Source organism: Macaca mulatta, chromosome 16 (assembly GCF_049350105.2).
Source record: "Macaca mulatta isolate MMU2019108-1 chromosome 16, T2T-MMU8v2.0, whole genome shotgun sequence".
Taxonomy (NCBI): Eukaryota; Metazoa; Chordata; class Mammalia; order Primates; family Cercopithecidae; genus Macaca; species Macaca mulatta.
In genome coordinates, this window is record NC_133421.1 from 7059102 (window position 1) to 7076218 (window position 17117).

At 43.4% G+C, this 17117-nt stretch overlaps 1 protein-coding gene across 13 annotated transcripts in view; it reads right to left on the reverse strand.

Annotated features, from left to right (window-relative positions):
* NLRP1 (NLR family pyrin domain containing 1) overlaps positions 1-17117 on the reverse strand; it is a 72290-nt gene that overhangs the window by 51766 nt on the left and 3407 nt on the right. For 12 of the 13 annotated variants that reach the window (XR_013405836.1, XR_013405837.1, XR_013405835.1 and 9 more), the window contains 2 exon segments: positions 8999-10715; positions 4007-4177 (listed from right to left, as the gene is read on the reverse strand). Coding sequence is in view for 7 of the 13 variants with exons in the window: in XM_077969630.1 (XP_077825756.1) it covers positions 4007-4177; positions 8999-10715 (1888 nt within the window). In the remaining 6 variants the exon portion in view is untranslated. 13 annotated transcript variants of the gene reach the window in all.

The window sequence follows — 17117 nt, forward strand, 5'->3', positions numbered from 1 at the left end:
GCACAATCTCAGCTCATTGCTACCTCTGCCTACCAGGCTGAAGCAATTCTCCTACCTCAGCCTCCTGAGTAGCTGGGACTATAGGAGTGTGCCACCACGCCTGGCTAATTTTTTGTAGTTTTGGTAGAGACAGGGTTTTGCCACGTTACCCAGGCTGGTCTTGAACTCCGAAACTCAAGCGATCCACCCACCTCAGCCTCCCAAAGTGCTGAGATTACAGGGCATGAGCCACCACACCTGGCCCTAATTTGAATATTTGTAGATTCCTTAGGATTTTCTACATACAACGTCATGTCACCTGCAAATAATAGTTTACTTTCTTTTCAATCTGAAAGCCGTTAATTTCATTTTCTTGCTTAATTGCTCTGGATGGAACCTTGAGTACAATGTTGAATAGAAATGGCAAGAACAGACATCTTTGTCTTATTCCTAATCTTAGGGGGAAAGCACTCAGTCATCCACCATTAAGTATAATGTTAGCTGTGGGTTTTTCACTGGTAACAACTTTATCAGGTTGATAAAGTTCCCTTTTATTTCTAGTTTGCTGAGTGTTTTCAATATGAAAAGGTGTTGGATTTTGTCAGATGCTTTTTTTTTTGTCTTTGAGATAACCATTGGTTTGTGTTCTTTGTTCTATTAACATCTTGCATTACATTGATCAATTTTCTTAGGTTAAACTCAATTTGTATTCTTGGGATAAATCCCATTTGGTCATGGTCTACAATCCTTTTTATATATTGCCAGTATTTTGTTATGTAATTTTGCATATATATCCATAAAGGATGTTGGCTTGTAGATTTTTTTTCTCTTGTGATGCTTCTGGTTATCTTAGTCTAATTTTGGTATCAGGGTAATATTGGTCTCATAGAACAAATTGGCATGTGTTCTCTTTTCTGCTATTTTTGGAAGAGTTTGAAAAGATAAGTGTTAATTCTTCCTTAAATATTTGGTAGAATTCACCAGTAAAGCCATCTGGGCCTGGATTTTGTTTCACAGAAAGTTTTTAACTTACTAATTCAATATCTGTGTTTGTTACAAGTCTATTAAGATTTTGTATTTCTTCTTAAGTCAGTTTAGGTATTTGTGTCTTTCTGGAAGTTGGCCCATTCCATCTGGGTTATCTAATTTGTTGGCTTACAATATTTCATAATTTTCACTTATAATCCTTTTATTTTTGGAAGTTCAGTTGTGATACCCCATCTTTTATTTCTGATTTTAGTAATCTGAATCTGCTTACTTTTAATTTTAATCTAGCTAAAAGGTGTCAAATTTTGTTGGTATTTTTAAAGAACTAACGTTTAGTTTCATTGGTTTTCTGTATTGTTTTCTATTCTCTGTTTCATTTATCTCTACTCTAGTCTTTATTATTTCTTTCCCCCTGCTTGCTTTTGGTTTTGTTTGCTTTTTTAAAAAATTTCTTTACTAACATGAAAGACTCAAGGAAAACAAATTCTTAAAGTGTAAGTTTAGGTTACTGCTTTGAGATTTCTCCACTTCTTCTTCTCTTCCTTCTTCAATAGATTTTATTTTTTAGAGTAGTTTTAGGTTCACAGTAAAACTGAGCAAAGAGTACAGAGTTCCCATATACTCCCTGTCCCTGCATCCCTCATACAATCTTTCCCACGATTGACATGCTGTACCACACTAGTACATTGTGGTGACATTTGTTACAACTGGTAGACTGACATGGACACATCATCACCCGAGGTCCATAGTTTACATTAGGGCTCACTTTTGGTGGTGTCCATTCTATGGATTTTGATTGCTGTAAAATTATACGTATGCACGATTATAGTATATAGAATAGTTTCACTGCCCTAGAACTCTTCTGTGCTCTATTAATTCCTCCCTTCCCCCAAGCCCTGGAAACCACTAATGTTTTTTACTATCTCCTTGTTTTTGCCTCTTCCAGAATGTCATACAATTGGAATCATACAGCATGTAGCCTTTTCAGATTGGCTTCTTTTAGTAACATGCATTTAAAGTTTCTCCATATCTTTTTGTAGCTTGATAGCTTCTTTCTTTTTAGCATTGAATAATAGTCCACTGTCTGTTTGTACCACAATTTATGAGTCCATTCACTTTCTGAAGGACAGCTTGCTTCCAAGTTTTAGCAATGATGAACAAGGCTGCCATAAACATTCACGTGCAGGTTTTGGCGTGGACAGAGGTATTCAATTCATTTTGGTAAATATCAAGGAGTGCGATTGCCAGATCCTATGGTAAAAGTATATTTTGTTTTGTAGAAAACTGCTAGACTGTATTCCAAAGGGGCTGTCTCATTTTACATTCCCACCAGCAATGAATGAGAGTTCCTGTTGTTCCACATCCTCACCAGCATTTGGTATTGTCAGTGTTTTGGATTTTGGCCATTCTGATAAGTGTGTAGTGGTATCTTTTCATTTTTTCATTAATTAAAAAAACTTTTGTAGAGATAAGATCTGTCTCTGTTGCCCAGCTTGAAGTGCAGTGGCATAATCACAGCTCACTGCAGTGTTGAATTCCTGGGCTCAAGTGATCCTCCCGTCTCAGCCTCCCAAGTAGTTATGACAACAGGCACACATCATTCTCAACTAATTTTTTATTTTATGTTTTTGTAGAGACAGGGTCTCTGTATGTTGCCCAGGCTGGTCTCAAACTCCTGGCCTAAGGCAATCGTCCTGCCTTGGCCTTCCAAAGCTTTGGGATTATAGGCATGGGCCATCATGTCTGGCTCTATCTTTCCTTTTTTTGTTGTTTTAAATAGAGGCATTTATAACTATAAATTTCCCTTTAAGCACTGCATTAACTGCATCCAATACATTTTGGCATGTTGTGATTTTGCTTTCATCCCTCTCAAAGTATTTTCTAATTTCCTTTGTGATTTCTTCTTTGGCCCTTGGTTATTTAGGAGTGTGGTTTTAATTTCAGTGTATTTATGAACTCCTCAACTTTCCTTCTATTGTTGATTTCTAATTTCATTTTATCATGGTCAGAGGATATACTCTGTATGATTTCAGTCCTTGCAAATTTGTTGAGATTTGTTTTATGGGGCAATCTTATCTTTGGATAGAGCTTTATTTGATACCTATTTGGCATGTCCAGTTGGATACCTTGAAAGGATCTTGAAATCAGCAAGCACAAGATCACACTCATGACGCTCCACCCCCCAAATCACTTTTCTTTTCGTATTCCCCATCTTAATGAAGATGCCACTATCCCATGAGCTGCTTTTGTCAGAAACCTAAAATCATCCTTGATATCTTCCTCTTCCTTTTTTCCCTAAATTCAATCCATCACTGAGCCTAGTTGATTTTACTTTTGCAGCTCTCTTACATCTAGCCACTTTGTTCCATATCCATTGCCAATACCATAGTCCAAGCTATGACTGTCTGTTACAAAAAGTACTATAATTTTCCTTAGTCTAAGCTATCACCATCTTTGCAGGGACTACTGCAATTTTCTTACTAATTGGTTTCCCAACCTCTACTTTTGCACTCTTCCAATCCATCTTTCATGTTGCAGTCAGTTTCTATTTTAAAAATGTACTGATCTTGTCAACCTTCTGCTTAAAATTCCACACCATCAGGAAAAGACCCCAAATCCAACATGGCGCCCAAACCTTGCATAGTCTGGTTCCTGCTGGTATCTGTGGCCTTATCTCACTCCTTTGCTATCTGCCCTCCAGCCACACTGGCCTGCTTTCAATTCCTTGACTGCCTCATCCTGCCTTCTGCACAGAGCCTTTGTATGTGCTTATTCTCTTTTCCTGGAATTTTTCCTTCCTGCTTCGCTTAGTTAAATCCTCTGTATTCTTCAGACCTCCCTCAAACCTCACTTTATGAAGGAATTTTTTTTTTTTTTATGAGCCAGAAATCCTACCTGTGTTTACTAAAGTCACCCTGGCCAGAGAGGGCCTCAACGAATATTTGATAAATACAAAGACAAATCCCTCAGCCCAGACTCAGCTTCCGCCTTGGATCTCTTCCCCATCCCTGCTTCAGAACAGAACCCAGGTCAGACTCACCGCAGGGTCTCCAGGAGGCAGTGAGGGCGTCTCAGGGTCTTACAAAGACTCTTCACTGCAGACTGGCTCAGCGAGTTTCCACTTAGGTCCAGCTCCTTCAGGTTTCTGGTGACCTTGAAGACGGAGAAGAGAATCTCCCAGTAGGCATCCGTGACTGGGACCCACCTGAACCTGAGGGGGAGAGAGGACAGGAGATGTGATGTGTCTGGCAGGGATTTGAGGTGCCCAGCTCTGCACAACACAATTGGGCTTTGTCCTCCTGAGCACCAGGCCACAGCGGGTAGTGCCATCTCCAGGACTGACCAGCCTCCCTGCCTGTCCGCCCCCGTCACCCAGGGCTAGGTCCCTCTCCTCCATGTGGCTCCTCATTCTACAGCCCTTACCATGGCACACTGAAGTGTTCATCTTGTATGTCTGTTTCCACCTCAGTCTGGGAGTTCTTTGAGGGCAGGGACAGACATTTGTCTTTGTCTTTTTTTTTTTTTTTAATCTGCACTGCTCAGCATAGGGCCTGGCTTCTGTGCTGGGCACTGCAGATAACAAAACAATTTTTCATTAAAAAATTTGACAGCCTTCCTCCCTTTGATGCAGACACACCTGTGTTCCTCTGGCACAGACATTCTGGAGTCCCAGTGCCCAGGAAAGAAGATGGGAGGCAGGAGCAGAGCCTGGGAGAGATGGCCTGAGGAAGGTGTTGTCATGGAAGACTGTGTATGATCATATGCACTACTGTTCAGGTTGGCTCACAGGGGACCCGATCCCCTTCCCAGGATAACAAGATCATGGAGAGGGTCTGCAGGAGAGAGATGGCTGTGGGGAGCGCCCTAGGAGGGAATATTTGCAGCCTGAAGGGAGGGGATGATGGGCTTTGTCTGAGAGTGTTAGAGTGGACTCCGACTCACGGGATTTCATTTAATCGATCTGTTTTCACACACTACTTTGATGACCTCATCTACCTCCAAGGCTTCGACTACTCAAAGCTCTATTCCAAGTTTCAGACTGAGTTTTCTATTTTCTGGCCGGATATCCCCACCTCGACATCCCAGTAATTCTTTGATCTAATTTGTCCCAACAAATCCCCAACCTTAATTCATCTTTCTCCGTAAGTCTGCAGAGCCATGTGGGGGAAAGCAGCAGAGGCAAAGAGCTGCCTGCACGTGGGCTCTGCTCCTCTGTGCCTCACTCCATCTCCTCAGCTGCAAAAAGAGGACAGCAACAGCACCTGCTGCAGAGGGGTATGTGAGAATTAAAAGCTACTACAGAGTATCCCAAAAGTCCTAGAGCAGTTTTAAGTTGTAATAACTGTGGAAGTACAAGTACTACAAACATACAGAAAAAGCCAGCTGAGTGCAGTGGCTCTTGCCTGTAATCCCAGTACTTTAGAAGGTAGAGGCAGGAAGATCGATTGAGCCCAGGAGTTTGGGACCAATCTGGGCAACATAGTAAGATCCTGTTTCTACAGAAAACTAAAAAAATTAGCCGACGTGGTGGTGTGCACCTGTAGTCCCAGCTACTTAGGAGGCTGAGGCAGGAGAATGGCTTGAACCTGGGAGGCCAAGGTTGCAGTGGGGTATGGTCATGCCACCGCACTATTCCTGGGAGACACAGCGAGATCTCATCTCAGACACACACCCACACAGACACATGCACACACAGACATGCACACACACACACACACACACACACGAAGAAAAGCCATAAATGAAAGTTTATTTGAATTTCTTTTACATTTAGTTTTGTGAAACTTGAAAAATACATTTTAAATGTTTTATTTCTGTCAGCATTTGCCATCCTTAATCAAGGTGACTGGGAAAAAAATAAAAATTTATATTTGAAAATGCACAATGCTTAATCACACGCCGAATACCTGGAACCTCCCATCCTGCCATCTTCATTTCTTTAATATCTCTGGTTGGTTCTCCTCTTCCTTCCCACAGCCCTTGGCCAACCTCCACCCTTTCTTCCTGAACTTTCTTGTTTGTTTATAGTAGACGTCTTATTCTTCTGTCTGCCTAGACTAGCCGATTCAGTTCCTTGAAAATTCCTCCTCCCGCTTGCGGCTGAAGCCTCTGACTTTCCCATGGCATTCTCTTAAGGCTCCACTTGCTCCCGCCCGTCCCAAACTCTCTTCTCTGGCCTGGTGTTCTTGGTTCCCTTTGCCCATCCCAGCCCCCATCCCCTGGCCAGCCACCATCTGGCCTCTGTCTGTAGCTGCTTGGAACTCTTCGAAGCTTTCCCATCTGTCCACTGCTACTTGCAGTACCTGTATCCAGGTCCTTTAAAACCTACCTCACATTTATAACCATGAACAACTAGAAACAGCTTACAATGGCCAAGAACAGGAGAATGGTCAAATCAGCCATGGCACTTTCCCTATGGAATAGCATGAGGTCATTCAAAATGGTGTTGTATCAGACTACTTAAAAATATATGAAGGGCTGGGCATGGTGGCTCACGCCTGTGACCCTAGCACTTTGGAAGGCGGAGGCAGGAGGATCATTTGAGGTCAGAAGTTCGAGAACAGCCTGGCCAACATGGTGAAACCCCGTTTCTACTAAAAAGACAAAAAAATTAGCTGCGTGTGGTGGCGCGTGCCTGTAATCCCAGCTACTCTGGAGGCTGAGGCACGAGAATTGCTTGAATCTGGGAGGCAGAGGTTGCAGTGAGCCCAGATCGTGCCACTGCATTCCAGCCTAGTGACAGAGCGAGACTGTCTATCTGTCTCTCTCTCTGTATCTCTCTCTCTCTCTACACACACACACACACACACACATACACACACATATGTATATGAAAGGCTGGGCATGGTGGCTCACGCCTATGATCCCAGCACTTTGGGATGTCCAGGTGAGCAGACTGCTTGAGCCCAGGAGTTTGAGACCAGCTTGGTTAACGTAGCGAAACCCAATCTCTATACAAAAAATTTACAAAAATTCTCGTTGCATGTTGGCATGCTCCTATAGTCTCAGCTTCTAGGGAGGCTGAGGTAAGAGGATCCTTTAAGCCTGGGTGGTCCAGGCTACAGTGAGCTGTGATTGCACCACTGCACTCCAGCCTCGGTGACAGAGCGAGACTCTGTCTCAGACAACAACAAACCAAAAAAAAAAAAAAAAAAACCAAAACCCACACCCACACACAAGAAGATAGCCTTGATATATGAAGAAAATAAAACTGAGTATAAAATAAAATGTACAATATGGTTTGATTTCGCCATGGAAATGTACATAGAAAAAAGACTGGGGTTCTTACAATTGACCACTAATTTTTTTTTTTTTTTGAGACTGAGTTTTGCTTTTTTGCCCAGGCTGGAGTGAAGTGGCACAATCTCAGCTCACTGCAACGTCTGCCCCTGAATGGTCAAGCGATTCTCCTGCCTCAGCCTCCCGAGGAGCAGCTGGGATTACAGGTGCCTGACACCATGCTCGGCTAATTTATGTATTTTTAGTAGAAACGGGGTTTCACCATGTTGGCCAGGCTGGTGTCGAACTCCTGATCTCAGGTGATCCACCTGCCTCGGCCTCCCAAAGTACTGGGATTACAGGTGTGAGCCACCACACCTGGCCAATTTTTAATGATAGTCATTTCATTTCAGAGTGATAGAATTCTGGTTAATACTACTTTTCATCTTTTTGCTTATGTACGTATCTTTTCTTTTCTTTTTTTTTTTTTTTGAGACAGAGTCTGGCTCTGTTGCCCAGGCTGGAGTTCAGTATTGCGATCTCGGCTGATTGGAAACTCTGTCTCCCAGATTCAAGTGATCCTCATGCCTCAGCCTCCCTAATAGCTGGGATTACAGGCGTGTGCCACCATGCCCAGATAATTTTTGTATTTTTTAGTAGAGATGGGGTTTTGCCATGTTGGCCAGGCTGGTCTCGAACTCCTGGCCTCAAGTGATCCAACTGCTTCGGCCTCCCAAAGTGCTGGAATTACAGGTGGAAGCACTTCACCCAGCCTACACATCTTTTTTTTTTTTTTTTTTTTCCCCATAATGAACATGAATTTTATTGTGAGAAAAAGTTTTAAAAATTTGAATATGAAGACCCACATCAAACATTTCTTCCTCTGAGAATCTTTATTGTCCACTCATGTGATCACTCCCTTGGGCCACCACAGTACCTTGTCCATACCTCTACTGTTTTAGGCACCATTCTCTCTTGTCATTAAATGAATGTTTGTCTTCTCCCCTATTGTTTGAGCTCCTTAAGGCAGGTATTGTGCTTTTTAATCTGTGATCTGTAGGGCCTGGCATAGAATCAGTGCTGAATAAATACTTATGGAATGAATCCTCTAAAGCAGGACATAGACACATACCAATACCATGTGATCGATACTGCGACAGAGGTCGGGGAACTGGGATGGGGAAGTTCTCAGGGTTGCCGGGCTGGAGAATGGTTAGAGGAAGCTGCTCTTACACAACCAGAGGGTGGGTTTCAGGCTGAGTGCCTGGGGCAATGGTGGCACCATGGTCACAAATAATTATGAAGTCAGTTTTGCAGGGAAAAGTAGGAAACTCTTTCTGCGAGCTGCTGGGGAAGATCTCAGGGCCAATGTCGTTGTCATTGAGAGGGTTCCTGAAGCAGCTGGAGGAGCAATTTCTCCGAGAGAATGAATGCCCAGAGAGAGGAGCAGGGGTAGGGGGGCTGCTTGATCCTTGGGGAGTGTGGGGGTAGCTAAGGTCAGTAGGAAGGGGGGAGCACGTCCAGGAGAGAAGGTGGACGGTCATTCTAAGAGTAGAAGGAGAGGTGTAGACATGGCGGCGCCCAGTGGCCTCTCCAGAAGCAAGCAAGGCTTGCCCCACAGCCGGGCACTGCAGAGGGGCTTATGTGGACAGAGCATGGTGGTCAGATTGGGTAGTTAGAAGTCACTGGCGACGCTGATCCTTTAGCCACCCCCGCCCCTGCCCAGGCTCAGGAAGCATGCCTCTGGTGCTCAGGTCACTCGGGCTTATGGACCGACAGAGGAGCTGGAGACATGGGTATTTTGGGTACTCACAGGACTATCCCGGTGGGGCTCCATGCTGGTCTGTGCTGCCTGCCCTCAATCAGTTGAAGCTTCTTCACGTGGCGGCAGAATTGAATGCAGAAAGTGCACACCAGGAGCTCCATGTCTGTTTCCACACACATGCCCATTTCTTGGAAATCGGCCATCATTTGTGTCAGGAACGTTTTGTTCTGAGTCTCGTACAAACAGTGGAGGAAGTCCAGAGAGTGTGGCTGTAGCAGGGGCCGCAGGGACGGGACCCACTGCATCAGGTTCCTCCCTTGAGACAGCCGGCAGTTAAAGATGTTCTCCATCGCTCTCTTCCCCTCATCACTTAACAGGCCCAATAGGAAACGTGTGGTTGGTGCCCCAAACAGGCCATGTGTTCCATACGCTTCTAGCAACTTTTCCAAATCTATGATGCAATTAGCATGTTTACCTCTCCTCTTCTTATCCTCCAAGGCATAGGACATTGCTGCAAAGAACTCCTGGAAACAGAGGTGAATGAAGCTGTAGCTCAGAGGGATGGGATGCTCTTGAAGAATACCCATCTTTAAGAGGGTAGAGATGATGGCCCCATCTAACTCATGCTTCCTGAGGTCATCTCGGCTGAAAAGGGTCTTTTTTTGCCAGATGCCCTCAGCAGCCAGAGAGCAGATGTCCCCGAGCTGGGGCCCCAACGGCTGAGCTTGGAGAGCCTGGGAAAGGTAATGCAGACAGAGGGTCGTGGTGGTCTTGGAGGTCAGTGTGAGTTCTTCCTTCCGCTTCATCTGCTCCATCAGGCAGGTGCAGGCCAGCCAGGACACCCAGGGCACGAGACATAGGGCCCAGAGCTCTTTGTTTGATTTGATCAACCCAAAGGCTCTAATTGCTTGCCTTTCATCTGTGAAATATTTGTAGAAATATTCCCTCCTGCTGGACTCAGAGAACCCCAGGACCTCTACCCAGCGTGCCTGCTCCAAAGAAGGAATGAGGTTCTGCAGAGCTGTGGTCCGAGCCGTGATCAGGAAGGATGCCTCGGGAAGTATGGTTTTCCCCAGCAAACTGCCCAGCAGTGCACCCGCCGGCTGCGGCTGGCTCCAGTGCAGACAGAGCTCGGAACTCGACTCCTGCAAGACCCATCTTGGCTCATCCACACCGTCGAGGATGAAGAGCAGCCGCTCTGGCCTGGACAGGATCTGTCTAATGGGAGCCTGAGCGGCTGTCCAGTCTTTCCCGATGAGTTCAGCGAGACTCACCACCTTGCACTGGGCCAGCTCTCTGCAGCTGAAGTAGAAGACATGCTGGAAGCGGTCCCCATACAGCTGGCCTCTCCCCCAGGCTTCCCTCACCTGCCTGGCCAGTGTTGACTTCCCAATTCCAGCAGCCCCCTGCAGTATGACTATGTGAGGTTCTTGGATATCCAGGCCTGGGCCAAATAAGTCTCTGATCTCAATTAAACGTCCTCGATCCTCCTCCACATCCTCCTCCGCATCATGAGGCCAGCTTCCCTTGACCAGCGGCTTATGGCTTCTGGGGTGAGGTCTTTGTAGAAGCAGCAGCTGTGTGAAATTTTGGTTCAAATCCTCATTTTTCCAGGACCATGTGGAACAGAGGCTCTCTCTCGCAGAAGGCTCCCATGGGTGGTGGTGGGGCTGTAGGCTGGTGTGCACCTGTGGGGGCGTTCCTACTGCTGCCTCCCATGGAGGCCTGCCTTTCTCTGATTCCTCTCTCTCTCTTTCTCTGATTCCTAAGTAAGGGAGGGAAAGAAGGAACATAAAGGTAGAGGATAGAAGAATGAGTGAATTAATTAAACAACTGTTTTAGGCACCTATTCCAAGCCACACACTGCGCTGGCTGCAGACACTGCTATGTTCTCGCCATGTGGCGGAAGGAGCATGTGCTTTGCGGTAGAAGATCCCAGTTCAAGTCTTGACTCAACCAAGTCACCCTCCCTGAATGACTTTCCTTCACTGAATATTTATCAAGGGCTTACTATGTGCCAGGTGCTGCTACAGGGGCTGGGGATAAAGAGTGAACAAAACAGACAAAACTCTCTGTCCTCACTAAGCACATGATGCTGGCCATTAGCCCCTGTGAGCCTCAGTTTTCTCATCCGTAAGCTGGGGGTTGTAGGAGGTCATGGAGTTGTGGAGGAGATACCAGAGTGTGTAGCAGATGCTGACAGCATCCCCTGAGCACCCACTGTTGCGGTACCTGCCAACCGTGTCCCTCGGCAACAGCTGTGGACATCTGTCTGAGGGCTCTTTCTCTGCCTGTAAGCCAGGCAGGCCAGAAATACTGGGGGATAGTTCTCCAGTCCAGGAGATGCCCTTAATGGATGACAGATGGGGGTCCCTTGCCCCCAGTGCAGATAACACTCAGGTGTGTTCTCACGGTCTCCCAGACATCCGCAGCAGCATGGAGCCTGCAGATGCAATGACATTCATAGGCTCAAAGTAAAGGGATGGGGAAAAATCCACCAAGCAAATGGGAAACAAACAAAAGCATGGACTGCCATTCTAATCTCAGACCAAACTTCAAATCAACAACATTCAACAAAGACAAAGAAAGGCATTACATAATAATAAAGGGTTCAATTCACCAAGAAGACTTAACTATTTTTTTTTTTTCTTGAGACGGAGTCTCGCTCTGTCGCCCAGGCTGGAGTGCAGTGGTGCAATCTCGGCTCGCTGCAAGCTCCGCCTCCTGGGTTCACTCCATTCTCCTGCCTCAGCCTCCCGTGTAGCTGGGACTACAGGCCCAGCACTAGGCCCGGCTAATCTTTTATATTTTTAGTAGAGTCGGGGTTTCACCGTGTTAGCCAGGATGGTCTTGATCTCCTGACCTCGTGATCCACCTGTCTCCGCCTCCCAAAGTGCTGGGATTACAGGCGTTTGAGCCACCGCGCCCAGCCAACTTAACTATTATGAATATATATGCACCTAATACAGGCGCACCCAGATTCATAAGACAAGTTCTAAGAGACTGATGAAGAGACTTAGATAACCATATAGTACTAATGGGAGACTTCAACACTCACTGACAGTATTGAACAGATCATCAAGGCAGAATACTAACAAAGATATTTGGGACCTAATTCGACTTGACCAAATGCGCCTAACAGACATCTACAGAACTCTCCACCTCAAACAACAGAATATATATTCTTCTCATTTGCGCATGGCATATACTGTAAAATCAACCACACAATCTGCCATAAAAAGTTCTCAGTAAATTAAAAAAAAAAAAACACAAATCATATCAGCCACACTCTTGGACCACTGCACAATTAAAAAAAATCAATACAAAGAAGATAGCTCAAAACCATACAATTCATAGAAATTAAACAACCTGCTCCTGAGTGGTGTTTGGGTAAACAATGAAATTAAGGCAGAAATAAAAAAATTCTTTGAAACCAGTGAGAACAAAGATACAATATACCAAATCTTTGGGACACAGATAAAACGATGTTAAGAGGAAAGTTTATAGCAGTAAATGCCCATATCAAAAAGTTAGAAAAATCTCCAATTAGCAACCTAACATCACAAATAGAAGAATTAGAAAAACAATAGCAAATCAATCCCAAAGCTAGCAGAAGACAAGAAATAACCAAAATCAGAGCTGAACTGAATGAAACTGAGATGGAAAAAACCATACAAAAGATCAACAAAACCAAAAGTTCATTCTTTGGAAGAATAAATAAGACCGATAGTCCACTAGCTAGACTAATAAAGAAAAAAAAAGATAGAAGATCCAAATAAACACAACAAGAAATGACAAAGAGGACATTATCACCGACCCCACAGAAATATAGAGAACCCTCAGAGACTATTATGAACACCTCTATACACAGAAATTAGAAAAACCTACAAGAAATAAATTCCTAAGACTGAACTAGGAAGAAATTAAAACTCTGAACAGAGCAATAATGAGTTCTAAAATGGAATCAGTAACAAAAATTCTAACAACCAGAAAAGGCCAGGACCAGATAGATTCACAGCTGAATTCTACCAGACATATAAAGAAGAGCTGGTACAATTTCTACTGAAATTATTCCAAAAAATTGAGGAGAAGGGCACTCCTTTTGAACATAGGTGCAAAAATCTTCAGCAAAATACTAGCAAACTGAATCCAGCAGCACATCAAAAAGCGAATTCACCACAACCAGATAGGTTTTATCTCTGGGATGTATGTTTGATTCAACATATGCAAATCAATAAATATGATCCATCACATAAACAGAAGTAAAAAAGCCCCCACATGATCATCTCAATAGATGCAGAAAAGGCATTTGATAAAATTCAACATCCTTTAATGTTAAAACTCTCAACAAATTAGACATTGAAGGAGTATACCTCAAAATAATAAGGTCCATTTATGACAAAACCACAGCCAACATCGTACTGAATGGGCAAAAGCTGGAAGTATTCTCCTTGAGAACCAGAACAAGACAAGGATGCTCATTCTCACCATCTATTCAACATAGTACTAGAAGTCCTACCCAGAGCAATCAGGTAAGAGAAAGAAGTAAAAGACATCCAAATAGGAAGAAAGGAAGACAAAGTATCTCTGTTTGCAAATGTTATGATTTTACACCTAGAAAACCTTCTAGTCTCTGCCCCATATCTGCTAGATCTGATAAACAACTTCAGCAAAGTTTCAGGATGCAAAATCAATTTCTTCTATTGGGTAATAAGTATTATGTAACATTGTGCAATGTTGGTGCATTTCCATAAACCAACAACATCCAAGCTGACTGCCAAATCAAGAATGCAATCCCATTCACAATAGCCACAAAAAAGTACTTAGGAATACATCTAACCAGGATTGTGAAAGGTCTCTATAGCAAGAACTACAAAACACTGCTGGAAGAAATCAGAGATGACACACAAAGGGAAAACATTCCATGCTCATGAATAGGAATAATCAATATTGTCAAAATGGCCATACTACTCCAAGCAATTTACAGATTCAATGCTATTCCTATCAAACAACCAATGACATTCTTCACATAATTAGAAAAAGAATTCTAAAATTAATATGGAACCAAAAGAGAGCCCAAATAGCCAAAGCAATTCTAAGTAAAAAATAACAAATCTGGAGGCATCACATTACCTATTTTTAAACTATACTACAAGGCTACAGTAATCAAAACAGCATGCTACTGGTACAAAAGCAGACACACAGACCAATGGAACAGAATAAAATGCCCAAAAATAAAGCTGTATACCTACAACCATCTGATCTTTGATAATGTTGACAAAAACAAGCAATGGGGAAAGGATTCCCTACTCAATAAGTGATGCTGAGATAACTGGCTAGCCATATGCAGAAGACTGAAACTGGACCCCTTCCTTATACAATATACAAAGATCAATGGAAGATGGATGAAAGGCTTAAATATGAAACCTAGAACTTTAAAAACCCTGAAGAAAACCTAGGAAATACCATTCTGAACCTAGGTCATGGCAAAAATTTCATGAGGAAGATGCCAAAAGCAATTGCAACGAAAACAAAAATTGACAAATGGGACCTAATTAAACTAAAGAACTTCCGCACAGCAAAAGAAACTACCCACAAAGTAAATAGACAACCCACAGAATGGGAGAAAATATTTGCAAACTACCCATCTGACAAAGTTGGAATATCCAGAATCTATAAGGAACTTAAACACATAAACAAGTCAAAAACAATCCCATTAAAAAGTGGACAAACGGCTGGGCGTGGTGGCTCATGCCTGTAATCCCAGCACTTTGGGGACTGAGGTGGGCAGATCACTTGAGGTCAGGAATTCGAGACCAGCCTGGCCAACAGGCCATCTCCACTAAAAAATACAAAAATTAGCCGGGTGTGATGGTGCACACCTGTAATCCCAGCTACTTGGGAGGCTGAGGCAGGAGAATCCCTTGAGCCTGGGAGGGGGAAGGTTGCAGCGAGCAGAGATCGCACCACTGCACTCCAGCTTGGATGACAGTGCGAGACTGTCTAAAAAAAAAAAAGTGGACAAAGGACGCTGATAGATACTTCAAAAGAAGACATACACATGACCAACAGCATATGAAAAAATGCTCAACATCACTTATTAGAAAAATGCAAATCAAATCCACAATGAGATACTATTGCACACCAGTCAGAATGGCTGTAACTAAGAAGTCAAAAAATAACGGATGTTGGTGAGATTGCAGAGAAACAGGAACGCTTATACACTGCTGGTAAGAATGTAAATTAGTTCAGCCACTGTGGAAAGCAATTTGGCGATTTCCCAAAGAACTCTAAACTACCATTCAATCTAGCAATCCCATTATTGGGTATATACCCAAAGGAGTGTAAATCATTCTACCATAAAGATGCATGCACATGTATGTTCATTGCAGCACTAGTCACAATAGCACCACTATGGAATCAACCATAGACTGGTTAAAGAAAATGTGGCACATTTGCACATGGACTACTACACAGCCATAAAAAAGAATGAGCTCATGCCTTTGCAGCAACTTGGATGGAGCTGGAGAGCATTATAAGCAAACTAACACAGGAACAGAAAACCAAATACTGCATGTTCTCATTCATAAGTTAGGGCTAAACATTGAGTACACATGGACACAAAAAAAGGAACAATAGATACCGTGACCTTTTGAGGGTGAAGAGTGGGAGGGTAAGGATTAAAAAACTGCTGAGCCAGGTGCCGTGGCTCACGCCTGTAATCCCAGCACTTTGGGAAGCTGAGGCGGGCAGATCCTGAGGTCAGGAGATTGAGACCATCCTGGCTAACACGGTGAAACCCCATCTCTACTAAAAAGACAAAAAATTAGCGGGGCGTGGTGGTGGGCGCCTGTAGTCCCAGCTACTCGGGAGGCTGAGGCAGGAGAATGGCGTGAACTCGGGAGGCGGAGCTTGCAGTGAGTGGAGATCATGCCACTGCACTCCAGCATGGGCGACAGAGCGAGACTCCGTCTCAAACCAAACAAACAAAACAAAAAAACAAAAACAAAAACTACCTAAAAGGTACCATGCTTATTACCAGGGTGACAAGATAATTTGTACAGCAAACACTTGTGACACATAATTTACCTATATAACAAACCTGCACATGTGTTTCTGAAACTAAAAGTTTTTTTTTTTTTTTCAAAGTTCCCTATTTGAAGAATTCCCTTAGAATTTCGAATCAGGGTAAAACGTATTTCCCTTGCATTGGTCTTTTCTATTAACAGGTATTATGTAACCCATTATATTTCCCCTTTTGCCAGTGTTGCTAGAATGTCCACAACCCATGGAACCTTTATTTATAGCACTGAGTTAGTCTTTGTGGTTTTCATACTTGCTTTTTCACTTTTAAAGTTATTTTTTTTTTTTTTTTTTTTTTTTTTTTTTTTTTTTTGAGACGGAGTCTCGCTCTGTCACCCAGGCTGGAGTGCAGTGGCCGGATCTCAGCTCACTGCAAGCTCCGCCTCCCGGGTTCACGCCATTCTCCTGCCTCAGCCTCCCGAGTAGCTGGGACTACAGGCGCCTGCCACCTCGCCCGGCTAAGTTTTTGTATTTTTAGTAGAGACGGGGTTTCACTGTGTTAGCCAGGATGGTCTCGATCTCCTGACCTCGTGATCCGCCCGTCTCGGCCTCCCAAAGTGCTGGGATTACAGGCTTGAGCCACCGCGCCCGGCCAAGTTATTGTATTTTTATGCTTCTGTAGATGGCTCTGATGTCTTTATATTCTTCCTTTCTTCCTTCTTTTCTGTTTTTCAGTTTTAATTATCTTTACTGTTTATTTGGGTTTTCTAATTCACAAAATCATTTTGAGAAAAAGTTATCTTTCTGATTCTCAGATACAGAAAGAAGCAACTAAGAGTCAAGTATTAGAATCTTCCTTTCTTGACCTTGTTGCAGATTCTGTTTTCCTTAGTTTAACTTGAAGGTTGATCTTTCCTTATATACCCTATTAAGATTTTAAAAATAGGGGTTTATTTATTTTTTTATTTTAGACTCAGGCGGTATATGTGCAGGTTTGTTACATGGCTTCTTCTTTTTTTTTTTGAATGGCAAATGGTGTGAATAATTAAGTAAACTGATATACTTTGAGCCTAGGCCATATAGGACCACGAAGTCTACAAGTTTACTCCTAGCTGAGTGCAGAAGAAATCCTTTTAACTTAACA